This window comes from Filicampus tigris, chromosome 16 (assembly GCF_054856515.1).
Source record: "Filicampus tigris isolate MCC_2025a chromosome 16, RoL_Ftig_1.0, whole genome shotgun sequence".
Taxonomy (NCBI): domain Eukaryota; kingdom Metazoa; phylum Chordata; class Actinopteri; order Syngnathiformes; family Syngnathidae; genus Filicampus; species Filicampus tigris.
The window spans coordinates 7,829,921-7,850,495 of NC_141232.1; the positions used below are offsets into that span (position 1 = coordinate 7,829,921).

The following is a 20,575-nucleotide window of genomic DNA, read 5'->3' on the forward strand; positions in this document are numbered from 1 at the left end:
ATTAAGACACTCAGGAAAAAATATAACTTCTCCAGGTTTATTGGTAAAATTACATTTTCTTTTTTTCCACCCTCCCTATCACTCTTCTACACATTGTACAAATGAAGAAAATTGCCAAGGCAAGCAACTCGATTCACAAAGATGATGAGACAGGAAAACGCTGAGTCGAGCATCTCGATTCACAAAGATGATGAGACAGAACCAGTGCATTCAATACCATAGATTCAGAAAACAAAATTAAGACATGGAACAAAAACAAAAAAGAAACATCAGAAAATAATGCTGAGGAAGATGGGCAAGATGTAGATGTTTGTTTCTGATTGGTTATAAATTCCACAAATCTCCATACAAATACACAAAGAAAAAAAATCTTATTGTTATTGACGTTTAATGTTCAAACTACGTATGGGTGATGTTAATGTTAATAATGCATTACTATTTTTATGGTTGGGTAGTCTAAGAATAAAAAATAAATCATAAAGTGTCCAACAAATGTTATATTGAGAGGACAATATTGCAGCTACACAGTTGTACCAGGAAGAAAGTCGGCCTGTTCTCCATCTTTTCATTCCTGTTGCATTACTTTTCTACACAAATACAGAAACAAAAGTGAGCTTTCATGATTTTTTTTTTTAATAATACCACGACTGGGATGTTTGTTCCCCTAAGAGTCCACCATCAAAAGAGAGTTTGGGGGGGCTTTAAAACATGATTGGTCGCCAAGCCGATGATGTCTTCGGCCAAACAGTTTGTAATTTCCGCCGTGTTTTGGTCCCAACGCCGTGACATTGTTTGACAGCTGGCTAATCATATCCGGTCCGCTTCATCCAAGCTGGCTAAGTGGCTGGGATCAGTTGACGTGAAGGAAGCCTCGAGAGGGTTAGTTGCCCCCACCGCCGCCCCCACAACACTGGCCGCTGCGACCCTGGGGCGCCGCCTCCTGCAGGTCCACGCCCCCTCGGGCTCGCCCGCCGCCGCCCGCCCCGCCCTGCGGTTCGTTCTTGGGGAGCTTCTTGGCTGTTAAGGATCACAAACGGGTGGAAATTTATATATTTTTTTAAAACAGCTCCACATTTTTAAACATATTGTATGATACATAACATAATGTAATACACTGCTGCGCTAAATCTTTCCACATTAGTTTTAAATATGAGTTTTTACCTTATTGTTGATAATGTGTGGAGCTTAATTTGTACAAAAAAATAAAAAAATACATTGAGCAATAGGTACAATATAAAAGAGAAAACAGTGGGGTACACCCTGTGCAGGTCGCCAGCCAATCGCAGGGTGTTTATTTTTTTTATGTTTCCGACTTTTTTTTTTTTAAAAAGGCCAGTGAAAAGCCAAAATTTCCACCAGTTGCACATTTTTCTATTGATCCAAATACAAAATGGAAATTACAAAGTAAATGTAAAATAAATAATACATCCATCCCCATTTCCACCCATCATTGACTACTCAGGCCATTTCTTTTCTCCAAATATGACGCTTACCTATAGCCATAAAAATCTCATTCACATTCATGGCGGTCTTAGCCGACGTCTCCATGAAGAGCAAACTGTTGTCATCTGCGTACGCTTGTGCCTCCTGATGACAGCCAAGCAGAGAGACACAGATGTGAGCAATCACACCGATAAATAAGTAAATAAATACAAATAATGCATCCATTTCAGTCTTTACCTGGAAATCGACAGCTCTCTTGTTGGCCAAATCTGCTTTATTCCCTGCCAGAGCAATAACAATGTTTGGACTGGCCTGTCGTTGCAGCTCTTTCACCCAGTTCTTTGCACGTGTAAAGGTGTCCTGTAAAAAAAAAAATAATAATAAAAAATAAAAAAAAACGGTAAGTAATTTTTTGTTTTTATGTGCTACAGAAGGCTGAGTGACATAAAAGCGCAAAGGTCTGTAAGAATGCAGCAATCATCAACCCAAACAGGAGGACAAGGGTCAGCGAACTAATTGCAAGTCTGCCCATCTGGGCTTATCACTCACTGTGTTGGTGATGTCATACACAACAATGGCTGCCTGGGCGCCTCTGTAGTACATGGGCGCCAAGCTGTGGTAACGCTCCTGGCCCGCAGTGTCCCAGATCTCAAACTTGACCGTTGTGTCATCCAAGCATACCGTCTGTGTGAGGAAGGCCGCTACAAAGTAAGAGCGAAAGTCCGTTATTTTCATTATATTGCACATCTGTTCAAAGGGAAAACAACTCCAAATGTAGTTTTATGTTACGTAGGCCAACAGTATTTTTCTACACTGAAAATTTAGAGCAGGGATGGGCAGCATGAGTGGACCAAGTCAATTTTGTGGATTTGGAATGATATTCAGGACAAACATAGTACCTCAATGTTATTATTGTGAGAATTTCTGAGAAAATAGATTGTCCGAAAAATTTGTTATGAGGACAGGCCTAGCAATAATAAGAATTTACAAGTATAGGGCAGGGTGGGGGCTGCTGACTCAGGTCCTTGTCACATGACAGAGGAAACCACTTCCACAGTTCAGACTTGAACACTTTTTTTTTTCATCTTTGACCAGCATTGCCGCTGACTTAGCGGAGTGTGAAGGTTCATTTAAACTCACCTCCGATTGTGCTCTCTTGGTACTCGTGGAACTGGCCTTTGACAAAGCGTAGCACCAGGCTAGACTTGCCCACCGCCGACTCGCCCAGCAGCACCAGCTTGAACTGGCAGATTTTGTTGCTGGCCGCCGCGGCGCCGTTGGTCCGCGCGGGTCCGCCTCGTCCGGCCATAGGTGGGACTTTATTCGGGGTGGGGGAAGGTAGAAGAAGCAGTGGTGGGGTGGCCGGGTTCAGTTAAGGCAGGAGCCGAAAGGAAGAGGAGACCAAGCCAGGGGAACTGAAAAATACAAGTACACACATTAAAACATGTTTTAGTCAAATTCAGATTTTTTTTTTGGTGACTTTTGTTCAAAAAATGTAAAGTTATGTTGTTCAGCTTTAAGTTCACATACTGTCCGGACTTAACCATGTTTGGTTTAGTCAAGTGCTGGAAGAGCAGCATTAGAAACACACGTGGGTTGCCGTGACAACCAGAGCTTGGATGGTATTACATGCTGTAAAAACAGAAATGATTCAGGCCAGGACAGTACCCCAAAAAAAAAAAGTACTATATTCACTACATCACACAAAACCACTCATTTCTATTTTATTGCTCATTACTGTAAACTACATTAAAATCCTTCAAATGAACCATCCTCCCTTTTGACAATGACACCTTGCAAATATTTAAATGATTCGAAATTCCATTCATCCATTCCTGCCCCTCAACTGCAGTGTTCAAAAATCGCATTTTGGAAAAGGTGCTCATCAAAGAAGTCAGTAATTATCTCAAAATACGTCAAATAACCAAATAGGAAGAGCCGGACCCAACACATGACTTCCTGTTCCTGACACCATCAGCATGTAAGTTTTGTGGCAATGTGTGTGTGTGTGTGTGTGTGTGTGTGTGTGTGTGTGTGCTGTAACACTTGGAACTCGCTGGTACGATTCAGAAAGCTACACTTGCACTAAAACTTTGCATAACGTGGAGGTCAGCCAGCTTCTGTGCTCGGCAGCAAGACAGGAAACGCAGGAAGTGGAAAGCGAGCAGAAGAGGTTCGAACCGCTGAGCACGATAAAAAGTTTGGAGAAGCCTCGGCTGAGTCACATGGCACGAGCGAGGCGGCGTCAAACGTAATGAAAGATCAAGTTAAAACATCGCGGCTGACGCAATCAACTTTATTCTAAGTGCTGCTGAGCCTGGCTTAATCTTCAACATGTGACGGGAGATCATGACTCACTCCATAAAATATTCAGCAGCAGCCAATCACGAGACTCCATTGCTATCAAACACACTGCAAGTCTGCTCGTTAGTTTTGAAAATGCCGGTTTTGTTACAATTCGTATTACCCCTTCAATTTGTCATCAATTTTCAGTCCCTTACATTTTTGAATATGTGCAGTCACAGGAACATCAAACTGCTCGTTTCCTCTGGCCAATGTTTAGTGTGGGACAAACTATGTCATCCAACCTCCCAGCGACTACTTGTCACCTTCTGGAAAGGCCGACTGACCGATTAAAAGTTTGAAAACGCGTGACGCTAATTAGAGGACACGCCTTGGTTGGACATGTCTCATTTTCGCCCAGGCCTGTTTCATTCGTTTTGTTTTTAAAAATAAGTCGATTGAACCACAATTCAAAAGCAACGTCTGATTTTCATTAGTTAATCATCATAAAATGTTCATTTATTAATATGGCCAGATTCAAGTTATTTCCGTGACCACTGTGGCTTTTTCTTCCATTGACAATTTTGTCTACGTGTATAAGTGCAGCTGATAGCTTTCCATTCGGATGTTTTTTTTTTTTTTTTTTCCTTCTTCTTCTGGGAGGTACAGAGCTGCTCACATCAACGAATGCTTTGCTTGCATCCTTAATGGACCTCCACTGGGAAGTGGGTCGAAGTGAGAGAGAAAGAGAGAGAGAGTGGGACAAAAGAGGGAAAAGAAAAGGCAGGAAGGAGGAGCTGTCAAGAGGGGGAGAACCAGTTGATATGTTCATAATGGCCTCCTGTACACGGTCCACACAATAGTCAAGCATTTGGTGATGCGTCACCTCCATAAATGTGTACAAAAGCTCAAAACTTCACTCTGACTAAACCATTCATAACAGTGGTACAAATAGAAGAGTTCAAACGCAGAAGTCGACGCTGAAATACTTTGTGAGTTGGGTGAAAATGACAACAGTGTAGTAAACGATACAGTCGGCATGGCTCTAATTTTGTCTAAAAGGCGCTTGCCGGCTTCTGCATTTAAACGCCTCAGTTGTCGACGGGCCATTCATAAAAAGTGCAAGCTCAGCAACGACGAGGCACTCGGTTATCTGTTTGTCTGTCTGCTTAGCATAGGCTTTCGAAGTTCGCGGGAAAAGTTTAGGAATGGGAACCTGGTGACATAACTGAGGAAAAGCAAACAGGAAAGCCATTAACAGCAGTTAGCTGCAAGGTCAGAAGGGATGAAAAAAAAAAAAATCTCTGGCATTTCCTTTTCCTCTGACTTCTATGAAAAGAATCAAAAGTTCAGGGTTGATTTCTGATACAACTAAAATATAACTCTTACTGTATATCTGAACTTCAAACGAGATGTCATGCATGTTGCCCGAATGCTCAAGCAGGTGTCCAAGATTTAGGTCTCAAGATTTTTTTATTTTTTTTGTTCATAAAAGATGTGTCAGTGCTTCAAGAGGACAACGTCCAACTGCTATAAACACAACCACAGTGGCTAGCCTCAATCTTGTCGAAAGTTTCCTCATCTTATTAACGCCTAAACTGACACTGCGAAGATTATACAAGCACATTAGAAGCCCAGCAAAAACATCAAAAAAGCATAAATGACTTCACTAATACCAAAGCAGATAGATGGGATGACTTTATTCGTCCCTCGAGGGAAAAAGGGTTTGATTTATAGTGTTTCACAATAGTTCAAATCATGTGCGGTTGATTTCAAAGAATAATTACAGCTTTGTGGTGAAATAATGGTGCAAATCAAATTGGCTCAATAACAATTGCAAATTAGTTGAGACAAATACAGTGGCCATGTTTTTATGTCTAGAGTTGTGAGCAAAAATTTGACCTTATGAGCACGAAATGCTGGCAGCTAACCTCACAACAAGCAGCAGATAGGTTCCCTATCGACACACAGTTGCTTGTGTTAATCTGTTTATTTCCACTCCCCAGTTGAAGTTTAAACATAAAACAGAGAGAATTACAGGATGTGCATTCAACCAAAACACATAACTTAGGAAAGTCTGCCAGCTCAATGCTAACACACAAAGCAAAATGCCATAGATGGGCTAATAAAATAAGGAGTGATGCTGAGGTACTTATAATCCTTTATGCTAAGAGTATTAAAAAATGGTGTAGCAATACATATTACAAAAGGAGCACCATTTTGTAACTTAATACAGCCTTTACCTAATTAGATAGATCTAACTAAATAAATATGATCTAGGAAAAGTTTCGGGTCTGAAAATATCCATTTGAGGGAGCCGTGGTTGGTCGTTATTTGGGCCCTTAGGCACTGTAATGTCATTTTCAGTCGACAACACACACACAGGCGCCGCACAAGCAGACACGCAGCAAAATAAATGAACAAAAAACAACAACAACAGCATGGTGATTGGTGAGATAAAAAAACAATATGGGACAATGTCATTGCGGTCTGTGGGAACGAAAGGTGAATGGTTGCATGTCTGTTTGTGGGGCACCTGTGCGTGACGTAGTACCGGTAAGTACGTTCTCAACGCAGATCAGCTGTCGCCAACGACTCGGACAAACTGGGCCGGCCTGAAATCATTAAAGCATGATGACTGACTGATTGATGTGTCTACCACCGATTATTGCAAAGAAGAAAATTGTTGACTTGACTTCCTCTTTAAATTGTGTAGGAGGTGTATTTTAAAGTCTTCAACTTTCTCGTTTTTTAAAAACTATGCGGGTGGGTTTTGAATGCAACTCCCATGATGATTGGGTATAAATGTTTCCGTGTTCCCCCACTATATCAATATTCATCATTTGGCGCTCCACTGTAGGTTTTTTTTGATAGTACCCACACTTGTTGTGATGCCCTTACATGTGGGAAAGGAGAGCCACAGTCATACTCAATGCATGTTTCAGTAGTTTCTTGAACGCGGGAGCAAACAGCGAGCTTCCTCACACAGAACTGCTGTCAGCTACGGCGCTCACCCAGCCACATAAAGTACCACAACACCAGGACCCGCCTCTTTAAGGCACATGCATGTGTGTGTCCTTCTTATACATTAACATGAATGTAAAAGGTATGGGGGATGCACAAAAATAAAGAGAGATCATGGTCTATTATACTGCGGGTTTGTACCTTTGCATGCGGGCCTGGAACGTATCGCCGCGGTAAACGGGGGTTCTCTGTAGTTCATTGCCCGGCGTTCGGTAGCCGTCGTAAACCGTGAACCCTGACAATTTTCTACAACCTGTCCGCGACCCACCAAATGGGAATAGCTGCTTCACTGGTCTAGCACTCAAGCTACACAACTAGCCAACAAACAGGCTGACGTCAGCTCCGGCTACTTTCCTTAGCCAGTGCTAGCCCGTTAGCATCATCAGCTGAGCATAACGGCCAAAGATATCGGAAGGAAGGAAGGACGCTCCCTCCCCCCGAAAAAAACTTCACATTCCGCTTACGTTAGCAGCCTAACATCAAAGTAACGAAAACACCGTTTAGCTAAAATACAACTCAGCGCTTCCACTGGTTCGTTATTATGGCCGAAAATTATGTCATAAGCGGGTGGAAAATATGAAAGTCGTGTCATTTTTTGATGGACGCTCGATTCGGTCTCGGCTACCTAGCGAAGCAGCCCCACCACTTTACTGAGATCGCTTTTGCAACATGAACAACGTCCACCTAATATTCATGAATAAATAGCCAACTCGAGTTACGACCCGCTGGTTCGCAAACAGTAATTGAATAGATTTGACTTACATCACTTTTTCTTCTTTGGCTGCTCTCATCGGCCGTCTTCTTCTCCGTCTTCTTCTCCTTCTTCTTCTTGGGCTCTGTGGCCTTTCCTTCCGGGAACCGCCCACTTTGACGTCACCGTTGGCTTGACAAATGACAACCACAAGCAAGAAGTCTCGCGCGAGTTTCGCGAGACTTTTATAGGCCTAGTGCATTGACGTATTTTTTTTTAAATTTGTTGATACGCACGTATTCTAATAAAAAAATCGATTATTAGATAGTTACATGAAAACAAAAAGAATACTTGTAAAATATGTACGATTATTTCATGAGAAGGATCTCATTACACCGTTCAACAGCAAATTTTAATCAGAGATGGCTTTATTTACCAGTGTTATTGATGTTATTATCATCATTGTTAGATAATAATAACAACAATTATTGTTAATATTAATAATTATTAATAATTATTATTATAATTATCCTCATCATTATTATTATTATTATGAAATACTAATGTGCTAGAGAAAAAACAAGTGCAGATTCGAAATCAGCAAAAAAAGTTCATCTAGAGAAATTTGCTTGCATCTCTGATTTTAAAAAAATTGCAAAAATGTGTTGATTAATGTTATTCAAAGCTATCAGTCAGGAAAAGGGTGCAAGGGTGCGGAAAAGGTTTTGAAATAATTATTTATAATAATTATTTTGGTCATTCATTTATACTGTATTGCAAAAACTTTTTGAACAGGGGTGTGTAGACTTTTTATTTCCACTATACAGTATATGAATCCATCAGCCAGTAATTTATTTTCAAATTTGTAATAGTTTTATAAAATCACATTTTTCATTTTATTATTTTCTTTAATTAAAAATAAAATGTTAATTAATCCTTTTAGTTTATAAATCACCTGAAAAATTACCACAATTTAAAAAAAATACTGGAATTATGTCCCCCAATCGGAATAATGTCCTACAACCGTGACGCACATTTGCAATGATCCTGTTGCAACCAATGTAATCTAAATATTCTACTTTTTCCTCTTGCAGACATAAAATTAATTTATTGAAATCCAAACAATAGATTCTGTGAATGGAATTAGCCTTGATGAGTGATACCGATGCCTCTTCTTGTTGCCATGGCAATGGATGATCAGCCCCAGGGAGGAGTGTAGAGCAGGGTGGCGCATGGAGCAAGTTGAAAATAGAGTCAGTCGGTGAAGGCAGAAACAAGAAGTTAGTCTGCACTGAGCTGCTATTTCCCCATGATAACATGATGATTCTTCATGTAGCAATGCTTTTGCTCTGTCTCTCCCAAAAAGCCTTGGCGGTGGTCCCATCGACAGGTGAGGATTTGCAATGACAGCACACTTCTTTCTGTGACAAGTTTTTGCATGGAATTGTGCATACTGTTGGTATTTTAAGATCAACTTTAGTGCATTTTCGCAGCCAACTACATAGTATACATCAAATTATGCCAAACTGTAAATATTAAGATTTAACAACAATTTTGCCTTTGTGACAATATCTGCAAGGATTACACATTCTAAAGCATTTTTCAACATGTTGCAAAGCTCAATTTTATTACAAAAAACTTGACTTCTTCCGCATGCAATTTGCCAAAAAAGAATATGACTTAGTATGATATGTGTAAAAACAAGTTAGACAATGTGGAGACCTATTATGAAAACACATGGGAACTGTTTTAAATTGTGGGGAAAAAAATGCATAAAATGTCTTCTTTACATTTATTGTCTAACATTTATCACGGCCGCCACCTTCGTTCTTCCATCTATCTCGCCGTGAGGTGCGCACACTCAAGGTCAATTCTTTTAGGACATGGAAACAATATGAAAACAGTCTATTAATAATGTCCTTGCATGGAATTGTGTGTTCTACTCCTATTTTAACCGGTTGCAAAGGTCAACTTTAAGATCCAAACTGCGAAACTGTGCTTTTTTTGCCTCCAGTTTGCAACAAAATAAGTGTAGAAAATTAACATTCCACAAGTATTCGAGCCTAAAAACAGCCTGGTTTACAATTAGAGTTGGACTGCTATTCACTCCATTGGACAGAGGACAGATGTAGTTAAGGCAACTGTGCCAATTGCACCCAAAAAAGCACAGGCGTCCAATGAGAAAACACTTGTAATATGATTTATGATGTTTCTTTTGGTCTTATCTGTCCTGTCGCTTACAATTACATGCAAACTCAATTACTTGAGTCCCGTCTGCAGATGGAAGCCAAAATGAACAAAAATGAACTGTTTCTCCTGTAATGACTAATTGTGCTACAAAGACCTTGAAGCCGATCCAGACAGAATAGATTGACTTTTATCTTACGCAAAAGTTCATTTTGACTTCCCACGGCATGCAGTTAGGCTGGAATTTAAAAAAAAACATTTTGCTGCAAACAGTTCAACTACCAAGGTGGAGAGCAGTCAAATTTCCCATTGGGAATAATGGAAATAGAATTAATCCATTCCAGCGCCCTGTTGTTATAAAACCTTTATTAAGTGTACAGACCATGTTTCAAGTCACATTTTTAAAATCCCAAACTGCCATACAAGTGGAAAATTAAGGTCTACGCTACAGTGGTGCCTTGAGATACAAATTCAGTTTGCAACGTGACCCTGCTCCTCACTAAAAACAATTGTATCTCAAATCATCTTTCCCCATTGAAATGAATGAGAATGCCCTAAATCAGTTCCAGCCTCCTAAAAAATATCCTTCAAAAATGTTGCTAATGTGCTTTTTTAATAGGATAAATAGCACTCTATAAGTGACGTTGAGTGCACATTGGCCACCTGGGGGCAGACATACAGATGCATAAAAGGCAACGGTCACTCCTCAAACAGCAGTAATATAAGACAAAAAATATATGCCAGTGAGTATTATCTATTGCTGGTTCTAACACCACGACACTGATGTTATTCATTACTCTATGGCGTTGTGCATTATTTGTTAGCATGAAGCTAAACGGTCTGTCGTAAAGCAAAGTTAAACACTATGTTGTTTGGTTAAATACACAACATGTAATTCTCTTTGTTTTATGTTTAGTTAAGTACATTTTTTGTGTTTTTTGGTGTGACGAAAGAGATTATTTAAATGAGAAAGGTGATCTGAGATACGAGTGTTTTCCGTTAAGCATTAGCGCGGTCCCATGGAATGCATTCACCTCATATGTCAAAGCACCACTGTATTTGCACTATGTTTTATGATAGGGAACAGTAATGCTATTGGCAGTGGATTTGGCTTGGATTGCCCATCTATGATTCATTTTTGACAGATGAAATCACGTCCCCGCATGAGATTTAGTTTCAACGGTGCATGAAGAGTGATGTTTTTCTTTCTAAAATCAGAACATCGCTCATCATCATCCAGTAAGAGAGCTGCTCCCTTAAGGCCGTGTTATGAATTCCTACGATGACAACTGACAACCACTTCCCAAGCCAAAATGCAGAGAAAAGACACTTAATCAATGTTCTGGAATGGATGCGCTGTATAAAGTGGAACCTCCACATTCGAACAACTAGGAGAAGTTATTGGGGGAATATTGCCTCAAATAAAACGTGAGACTTCAGCTCAGCAAGTATCTAGAGCAGTGGTTTACCAACTTTTACACTAAGTACAACCTCAAAAATATTTAGCTCTCCAAGTGCCACCATAATGACTAACATTAAAATGTAGTAGCTTAACCATCCATGAAAAACGAGAGAGGTTTTATAAAAATCTATACAGGGGCTTGAGATACAACTTTAATTTGCTCCGTGAACACACTTGTATCTCAAGTGTTGATGTTTTTGAGGGTAGAACTTACCTCTGTGGTGTCTACAAACTGTATAAATGTCCTCTGTGTCACCACGAGGAAACCAAATGCTAAATTTACTGTATGCACATTACATAGACTGTTATTTTTTTACACACTTGTGGTTAAGGATCCTGCGGGGACGACAGCAAAGTTTTAAACGATAGCACAGATGTAGCAAATGGACAACTGACCCTTGCTGCTTCTTTTTGGAGCAGCCACCGCCCGACCACAACATCCCAACATGGCCATTCCTCCAGAGCGTGAGGACACACCCGGCCTGAGCACAGCCCTAAGTGGAAATGGCCGGTGCAAAAATCACTCATTTAAATAGTTCACTGCGTTGAGCCACTTTTTGTTGTTTCTCCTCATTTGAAACTGCCAACGGTGTGCACATCTTGGCCACCTGAGGGCGATACAATACAAACATTTGGACGTACAGTACATGGAAACGTCTCAGTTAGTCTTTAATATTAGTTGTTCTACGCAAAAGATAAAGAATATATGCCTTAGGGCATGGAAATAAAAAAAATTCTCTTTGAGAACAGGTTACCAGTAATTTGATACCTCAGAATGATTTGTTTTTTCTTGCCTGATGATTTGGCTTATCAAACAAACAAACAAACAACCAGCGCTTTGACTGAGGCTCAGATGCTGGTGAGGCCATATAAAAAAACTTGTTTAAGTGTGTGATTGGGTGAGAAGAATATTCTATATTGCAGAGAACCAGCCGTCACAGCCATCACCAGTGCGCCAGTGTGGTGACATCACTAAATCAGCCGAAGAAAAAACAGCACTTGAGGACTTGATCATTCCCTATGTCACAGTTTACTCCATCTTACACTTAATTTTGATATATGCACTCAAAACCATCCACTGACTGTTCTATTGCGTCAAGCCACCCATGGGGGAATTGTGAGCGTTGCATGTTAATGTAGGTTGAAATGGGTGTGACATCAGTATTAGTGCACTAGATAATGTCAACGCAGAAGAATTTTAACTTGAGACTTTGACTGTGTTCATTTCCTCTGTTTTCAAGTGATCAAGTGTTCAGTTTTGGAGGAAGGAAGATACACAAGAATTGCGATGTAGTCACTAAACCACAAAAGACAGAAGCATTCTACTTTGTGAATTATTGATTTTTTTTAGTCAGAGCCTAAAAAAACATTTTCTTTCAATGCTGAATTGTAAAATAAATTCTGAAAATGCCTTTAAGGTGCATTATGCATAGTTTAGAAAAACATTTTCTTGTGGATGACTTGAACAAAACCACACACAAAAAAATCAACACTACTGAAAACTATTAAACTGTCAGCTGAGAGACTATTAAATGAAAAATAATTTTCTTATAGATCTATTAGAATCACAAACACAACATTAAGGTTAGGTAAATTCATATTGGACCGCACCAAAATGGCCGCTGTGGGTAAAGCGCAAACCTATGACGTCTGCCATTTTCCGACTCAATCTGTTTCAGAAAATGAACTAATTCACCAAAAACGACCTTTATTGAGAGTGAAAACTAATAACTGGGGCATGTATTCATCTATCTATCCGCTCTCTAGAATTATGTAACATTACTGTACGTATGGCTCAAGTGGAAATTATGTAACATTGTGTACACTTATATGGCTTCACAGTCGTATTACTGTCTTATCTTACAGATTTAGAAAAACTGAGCGCTATTAAAAGTATCATCTTGGAATTTATTGTCATATTGCCTTCATTTTCTCGTCCCATTAGTTTGTTTTTAAGTGTGTACATTTCCGAAGACTGTACAGGCTCTCTACTGTATTGTCTAACTTTGCTTTTGGATACTTTTTTGGTATGTTATGATTCAGTCTGCGTCTGAGGTTGCGCAAGGCCCAAAATGTTTGCGGGTTCTCACCCCTGAGTGTGTTTTCCACACGGTGTTGGTGCTAAAATTAACCCCTTGCATGAACTTGGAATTGTGTGACACGTAATCGTGGACTGGTGCGTGCTTCAAATATGTGGTTTGAATCACAGCTTTTACATAGAATGCCTGTTTGCATGCCAAGATGTTACAGCATAGTTTGCAAGATTTCTCTGTGTTCTCCTGTGTCAATATGTCATGATGTGTGTACAGCACAACTAATCAACCTCTTTAATGTCTGTTTTGGACAGAGGATGTCTACAATGTGATCTCAGAGGGATATTCCAGGACACGCAGGGCCGTCCTGGGCAAAGCACTGTCTATTGACACCCTGACAAACAATATGACGAGTGTGGTGGTAAGTGTGAGCGGGAGCGGATCAGTCCGGATATCAATTATATCACACATGAACACGTACGATCTTTGTGGAAGGCAACTTCGCGGATCTGTGCTCTACCAGTCCAACTTTACCTCATCTGGCCGTGGAGATCTGTACTGCTGTACACTGCAATTTCATTCCAGGCTGTTGTTTTGTTAGGAGGACGGCGGCAAGTATTACACGTGGCGGCGCTTGGGCCCAGAGGACCAGAGAACACGGGAGCTGTGGGTGGACATGAGCGACGTCGGCCACGGCCAAGTCCGGGTGCACGGCATTTTGTCCAATTCCTACCAGCAAGCGGCCGTGAGTTAGGATGGATGAAAAAAATCTCTTCAACCGATGGCATGAAATGGAGGGAGGCTTTTAAAAATCAGAGTCCAGCCATTCAATCCCAGGAATTTATATATAAATATATATATGTTTTTTTTTTTATTCAAACATTAGGGTAAAAGAGGGTTTGAAAATGTCTGGCGGTGAATGAATTAAAAAAAGCATGCAAGTAAATTTAAAACTGTTGGGAAATACTGTATAAGCAGGCCAGTGAGATACAACGGCACTCACTTAGCCACGCTATTTAAAGACACAACAAAATAACGAACGGCAGTGTGTGTGTTTTCTCTTAATTACACAGACATATTACACAGCTGTTGGGTTATAGGAGCCAAAACCGAAGCGTTCCATCTTTGTAATAGTAGTCATCACACACTTTATCACGCTTACAAGTTGAAAAAGTTTAATCTCGTTTGATTGCAGAAGTCATTTGTCATGGGTGTTCATCAAATCAACAATCAGGAGGAGACAAAACAGATGCGCAAGAAAAGCAGGCCAAAGGAATTCGGTGTGGTTTGTTTGGATTCATTGCGAACATGTTGAATTTGATGAGTACAAAATTCACAAGTCGTTAAAGTGGAAGTCAACCCAAGCATATTTTTTTTCAAGAATATGATCTATGCAAGCCCACCTGTTGAAACAAGGCATTCTGATAAGTATTGCTTTTGTGGAATAAGAGTTAATCCACCCGTTTTTAGCCATCTCAGGGGGCGGCCATTTTGTCTTTACCGTCAACTGAAAATGACATCACAACTGCTCAGGGCTCAGGTAATGACCAATCATGGCTCAGCTTCAGACAAGAGGTGAGCCGTGATTGGTCTTTACCTGAGCTGTTGTGATGTCATTTTCAGTCAACAGAATTTACAAAATGGTAGCCCCCTGAGATGGCAAAAAACGGGTGGATTTTGTTGCTTAACTCATATTCCACAAACGCAATATTAATCAGAATGCCATGTTTCAACTAGTGGGCCTACTGGGAACATATTCTTGAAAAAAATATGGTTGGGTTGATTTCCACTTTAAGGCAGCTCCGAGCAAACCTTTGTGTGCAAGGGTCATATTTGTTTTTTAAAACAGACAAATATTCAAGTAAAATGTACTCAAAAACTATCATTGCAAAATTTATTTGGGATTGCTTTGTGAAAAAATGATGGGTTTTTTTCCAAGTAAATATCACTCAAACATTTTTTCAGTGTGGGCCACATGTGGCATAGATTTTTTTTTTTTTAAATCAAGCCGTATTTATGGTAACAGCCTGTTCCAGTCACACATTTCTCATCTGCTGTCTTGAAAATTGACCTGTTTTATGGTTCTCACCCGCTAGCCTGACCTAATCCCACACCGTTCAGCCCTGTCTTCACTTCCATTATTTTTAATCACCACAATTATTGCATCAGACTTGGGAGGAAACACATTTTTCGTTGACATATGGCTCGCAAATGTTTTATGTAACCCTGCTAAAGGACTGCAGTTGAGAACCTCCCAAACATTCCTTTAAAACAAAATATAGTCTGAATACTGATTTTTAACATGACAATCGTGTTAAATTTCAACATTTTCCCTCCCTTGCTATCAAAGTCAACAAAGGCCAGATTGTTAGTTAAGATTATCTTGTGGTGTGCGGGATGTGTTAGGAGTGAATTTTCCTCAATCAATCACAATCGTAAATGGTAAACCTGTTAAAAATTAAACGATTGCAAACCATAAGCGGGGTACCCATATACTAACAATTGAAAAAAAAATGAGCATTTTGCCTGCTTTACCATCAAAGTCAAAAAGCCAGATTGTCAGATTTCCCTGGATGATTGTCCTGGTTGATTATATAGGGGAACAATTTGGAAAAAAACCATCAGTTGAATTATATTTTTATGATGATTGAAGCTTAAGTTGGCATGTTGATTCCAAAATTGCAGTCAGTTGTTTTCTAGCACGTCGATTTTTTTCTCCACAGATTACCGGATCAGCAAAATTCCACTGATTATCTGAAATAAAACGTGTCAGCTGATAACGATTGGACTCATCTATAGCTACATGCCAACTTCTTTGTGCAGTCACAATTGGAAGTTGTATTTCGTTTTATGCTGTTTTAGTTTTGAAAGATTCTAACTATTCCATCTTATTTACATACATATACATTTCTTTCATATTTTTTAAGAAAACGGGGATGATATAGCCCAAAAACTTAACGTATTCAAGAAAAACAGATTAGTTTTGGATTCCGCTCCCAAAAATGAGTTAAAAACAGCTGTCAGACCTAACTCAACAAAAATGATGCCCCTCGTTGTGCTCGCAGTGTTATCCTTTGGTGTGGGGTGTGTTAAGGTTGGGTACACACATAGCAATTTTCGACATCTTAACCATTTTTTAACATGTGACAGATGCCACACATGCTGCATCTGCCTTTAGAGCGTTGTGTACTTAAAATAAATAATACACATAAGGATTTGGGATTTCGGAAAAATGCTCAAATCAGGCCTTATTACTGGTTTGCATTTACCCCACTCAAACTGCAATGACTGCCTTTGCAGAGAAAATAAGGCTCACTTTTGATTGACACTGTAACTGTTTTTAATGTTTTGTCACAAATAAGGTACTTTTTTATATGGTCCTTGTCCCATATGTTATTAGATTAGTGCAGTTCTGCCTAATAAAGTGGCTGATGTTTGTGTTTCCTTTTCAGAAAGTCGCCCTGTCGTTCGACTTCCCTTTTTATGGACATTACCTTAGGCAGGTTACCATAGCAACGGGCGGTAGGTTGAACATTTTAGAGGCGTTGGGGTAGAGCGGTTTGCCAAATGTCGGCCAATTGACTCTGTGGAGTTCCTCTAGGTGCACTTATAGAGCTTCCTATTTTCAGGATTTATCTTCACCGATGAGCTCACCCATCGTATGCTGACGTCCACCCAGTACATCGCCCCATTGATGGCTAATTTTGACCCCAGCCACTCCAAAGAGTCCACTGTGCAGTACATGGATAACGGTACAATATATTTAGTCCCACATTTTGTTGTACCAGCACAGATTCGCTAAATACACTCAATGCCAGTTACATTCTGTGTTTTTTTCTTTTTAATAATTATGTCAGAACACAAAGATAAAGCCATGCCTGATTTACATTAGGTAATTTTCAGCGTTATTTTCATTTACAATTAGATTATCTTTGAATAGCTTTGTTTATTCTTATACTGAATGAGATTTTTGGGGCCTCATTATGCTCGTGCAACTAAAAACTAACTTTCACCCAATTTCACGTCAACTTGTTAAACTGGTCGGGGGCTAATTTTTTCTAACTCTCCAAGAGGCAATACTGAATGGTTTTAGGGAGGTTGTGCTTACTATTGTGCTTGATCTTTTAGGTGAGGTGTTTGTGGTCCAGTGGGAGAAGGTCAGACTGTTGGGCAAAGAGTCTGCGGGGGCCTTCACCTTCCAGGCCGCGCTTTACAAAACAGGAAGCATCACTTTCAGTTACAAAGATGTAGGTTAAAATTGTCATTCAAGAGCTGCGGGGATGATTTGAGTATTACTATTACCACTATTTCAATTTTTTTTGTTATGTTTGCAAGAAAACAGGTAATAAACCAAATTATATGCTTCATACAGCTCAACCATTAATGGTGCGTTTTGTATTAGATATTTTGTGCATCATATCGTATAGTTTTGCTGTGATTGGCACAACCACCTGAAAAACATGTGGATGCCATCTTGTTTTCCAGATACCGCTCCCTGCCAGTGACATGAGTTCAGATCACCACCCCGTGAAGGCTGGCCTCTCCGATGCCTTTGTGGTCACGTCATCGTCCCAGTCAGAAGGTTAGCGCCGGTCAAGTCTTTTCAGCCAAACTTGCGATGACGGCGACGTGTCTTACTCGCAGGCGTCAAGAGGCAGACGGTATACGAGTACCACCGGATAGAGATTGGCGCAGTTAATATCAGCAGCTCCTCGGCGGTGGAGTTCACACCATTGCCAAGTAAGACACCACATTGATAATCGGTAAATAGTGTTGGGTGACTGATCGGCTTGATCTATTGATTCAAATGTATTCGTCAGGATGATTTTCTTTTTCCATCAGTGTTTTTTGGGGGCGGTTTCTGTTCAAAGCGAGTCTCTGCTGATGTGCAACGTTTGCACTAACGACATGGCTGCAAACTTTAGGAAATCTCAGGCAGTGTTGCCAATTTAGCGATTTGGTCACTATATTTAATTACTAAATTATGTCAAGTTGCTCCTTTGTGAAATAAACAAAGATATGCTGTATGCAACTGTTAATTCAACAATGATAAAAGCGGTTCAGATAATGGATGGATGGATCAATAATACCTTTCGTCTTCATGTTTTGTATTGTTAAAAGCAATGATACATTATTTATTATAATAAATGTAATAATCAGATGAATTGTCTCCAACTGACATTTTGAATGTCTTTCCAAGACGTATTTTGATAAGTGCTCTGGAGAACAGGGTGAAATTGTCCCCAACCATTTGCCATATTTACTTTCATAAACACGTGAAAAATTTTGTTCTCGGCTCCTATTTCAGCCTGCCTGCAACACGGCAACTGTGAGCACTGCATCTCGTCCAATCAGACTTCTGATTGCAGCTGGTGTAACGTACTCCAGAGGTGAGTTGATAAATTCGCCGTAAAGTACATGCAGTCATGTATTACAGTAGTAGTTGACACAACACGGCTTATCTTTTAGGTGCTCAGATGGTATGGATCGACACAGGCAAGAATGGTTGGACTTTGGCTGTTCAGAGGAGGTAACAAATTCTCCTTATTTAGTCACCATCATAAAATTACATCCAATGCAAACATTTTGGGAAAATAGTTGTCATTTTTCATTCAATGATTCAATGTCTGAATGTTTTCATTACAAATTTGGGAAAAATGACCAAAAATGACAAACGATTATTAGTGTCCAAAAATTAAGAACGGTTGATTACAGTTATTTGGTTGTTTCTAAAATTTTGTTGATCTTAATTAGTGAAAATTTTAGATCACTAATTACATAGTGTGTATTTTTTATTGAAAAATTAAAGACTTGTACAAATGAGGGCCACGATGAGAAGAAAAATAAAGAACGGTAACATTTTATGACTATAGAGTTCACATATTGGCATGTTAATTTTGCAGTAGTAAAAGTTGACATTTTTAATGTATACATTTTAAATATTATTTAAAAAATTTTCAAACTTGATTATTGTAACAGTCCTTTGTATGTTTTCAATACTTTACTGTTCTTATGTGGCCAAAATATCCACAATAATAAACACAATAAACATTTGCATATTTTTCATATATATATATATATATATATATTTTTACCAAAAATTATTTCCATAAAGCAATACTGTATTAAGGCCCCATTGAAAAGAGAATATATATCAAGATTACAAAGTAAAAACATATTCCATGAGTGATTTGGTGGGGGAAAAGTCATTTTTCACAAAAGTTGAAATATATATTATACTTTTTTTCTGGTGACAGTGATAACAACCATTTGAACATTTGAACCATTTCCACCATCATACCACATTGTCAAATGAACACCCTTCAGTATTAACTGCATTTATAATATGGTTCTTTAGCTTGTACTTTTAATGAAGTAGCTGCTGAGTATGTTTAAGTGTTTGTATTCTCAGAGCAAAAGGACCAGTTGTGATGATTACCCTGAGGACAGTTCTATCACACCGGAAATGCATAATGTGACCTTATCGATGTCACAAAATCACTGTAATAGTGACGGTAAGGACAATCAGTTGCTTGTTACAATGTTATTTGAGTGGTGGTTATCCACTGCATGCGCCACATGCAGATCCTCATACTAAGTGTACAGTGAATGCTTTGCTCATTACATTGTTATACTTTGGCATCAGCCTCAAGTCTTTCTCAATATGTCACAAACTTGGCACACCAAAATAATGCATGTCTCCTTTTAATTAAATTGTCTTGCATACAGATGCGGAGCAGGTTATTCGTGGTAGTGTTGGTTGGCCTAGCACAGCCATCTTAGCGGGTATTGCATCCGCTCTGGTCTTACTCTTGGCTCTGGTTCTTGTGGCTCTTTACATCAACTGCCACCCATCTGCCGTATCGCCGCTTAACTTCATCCAGGTGAATAATAAAACTATATGTCCCATCTCTGCTGCCATTTTGTTTCATCCTCACACTTCTTCTTTTCAGCGACACAAGAGCTACTGGCCGTCCTTCAAGTTCCAGAAGCAGCAACAGCCTGGCTACACGGAAGTTGAGGGGGACGGTCAGGAAAGGAGCAGCATAGTCCAAGCCGTACTATGATGGAGCTACAAATATAAACCTGTACTTATTGCACCAGATAACTGCTGAGGTGAATGAAGGCGCCCAAGTTCTACACTAGGCATCATTTTAGCTGAGCCCCAAAATAATCAGGAAAACTGAAATGGTGAAAAAACTGTTTAATGCTATAGCTCCACAATTATGTACTAGTTATCTAGCAGTTATTTTCAACCTGTATAATAAATCTCTGAATAAGTACAGCGTGAGTACTTTTGCCACCTGGGAACCACTGATAAGCAGGCATGGCAGGCCTTTACGAGTTCAGTCAGCAGGTGTCAGTGTAAGCACGCGTTGTTTTGACATATCGCTGGACGCTCGCGGTGGAGGTGGCAAAAGTACATGTGCAAAAATGAGATTCATTTTCATT

At 39.6% G+C, this 20,575-nt stretch overlaps 2 protein-coding genes across 3 annotated transcripts; one reads left to right on the forward strand and one right to left on the reverse strand.

Moving 5' to 3' along the window:
- Positions 1–23: 23 nt before the first annotated feature.
- rab5c (RAB5C, member RAS oncogene family) lies at positions 24–7,646 on the reverse strand. 2 transcript variants are annotated; one of them, XM_086055856.1, is made up of 7 exons: positions 7,513–7,591; positions 6,263–6,341; positions 2,584–2,858; positions 1,993–2,144; positions 1,681–1,803; positions 1,494–1,587; positions 24–1,017 (listed from the first exon to the last, which is right to left on the reverse strand). In XM_086055856.1, exons 3-7 carry the CDS (start codon positions 2,750–2,752, stop codon positions 881–883), a joined length of 675 nt encoding a protein of 224 aa, XP_085911982.1. In that variant the 5' UTR covers positions 2,753–2,858; positions 6,263–6,341; positions 7,513–7,591; the 3' UTR covers positions 24–880. The 2 variants fall into 2 exon arrangements, with proteins under 2 accessions (XP_085911982.1, XP_085911981.1); XM_086055855.1 differs by lacking the exon at positions 6,263–6,341 and having other exon boundaries at positions 7,513–7,646.
- Positions 7,647–8,713: 1,067 nt separating this feature from the next.
- Positions 8,714–20,406, forward strand: LOC147134478 (plexin domain-containing protein 1-like). The gene is made up of 13 exons (XM_086055847.1): positions 8,714–8,831; positions 13,438–13,544; positions 13,725–13,868; positions 16,576–16,645; positions 16,753–16,875; positions 17,252–17,370; positions 17,609–17,705; positions 17,768–17,863; positions 18,432–18,513; positions 18,593–18,653; positions 19,536–19,638; positions 19,853–20,007; positions 20,077–20,406. Exons 1-13 carry the CDS (start codon positions 8,759–8,761, stop codon positions 20,188–20,190), a joined length of 1,344 nt encoding a protein of 447 aa, XP_085911973.1. The 5' UTR covers positions 8,714–8,758; the 3' UTR covers positions 20,191–20,406.
- Positions 20,407–20,575: the final 169 nt, after the last annotated feature.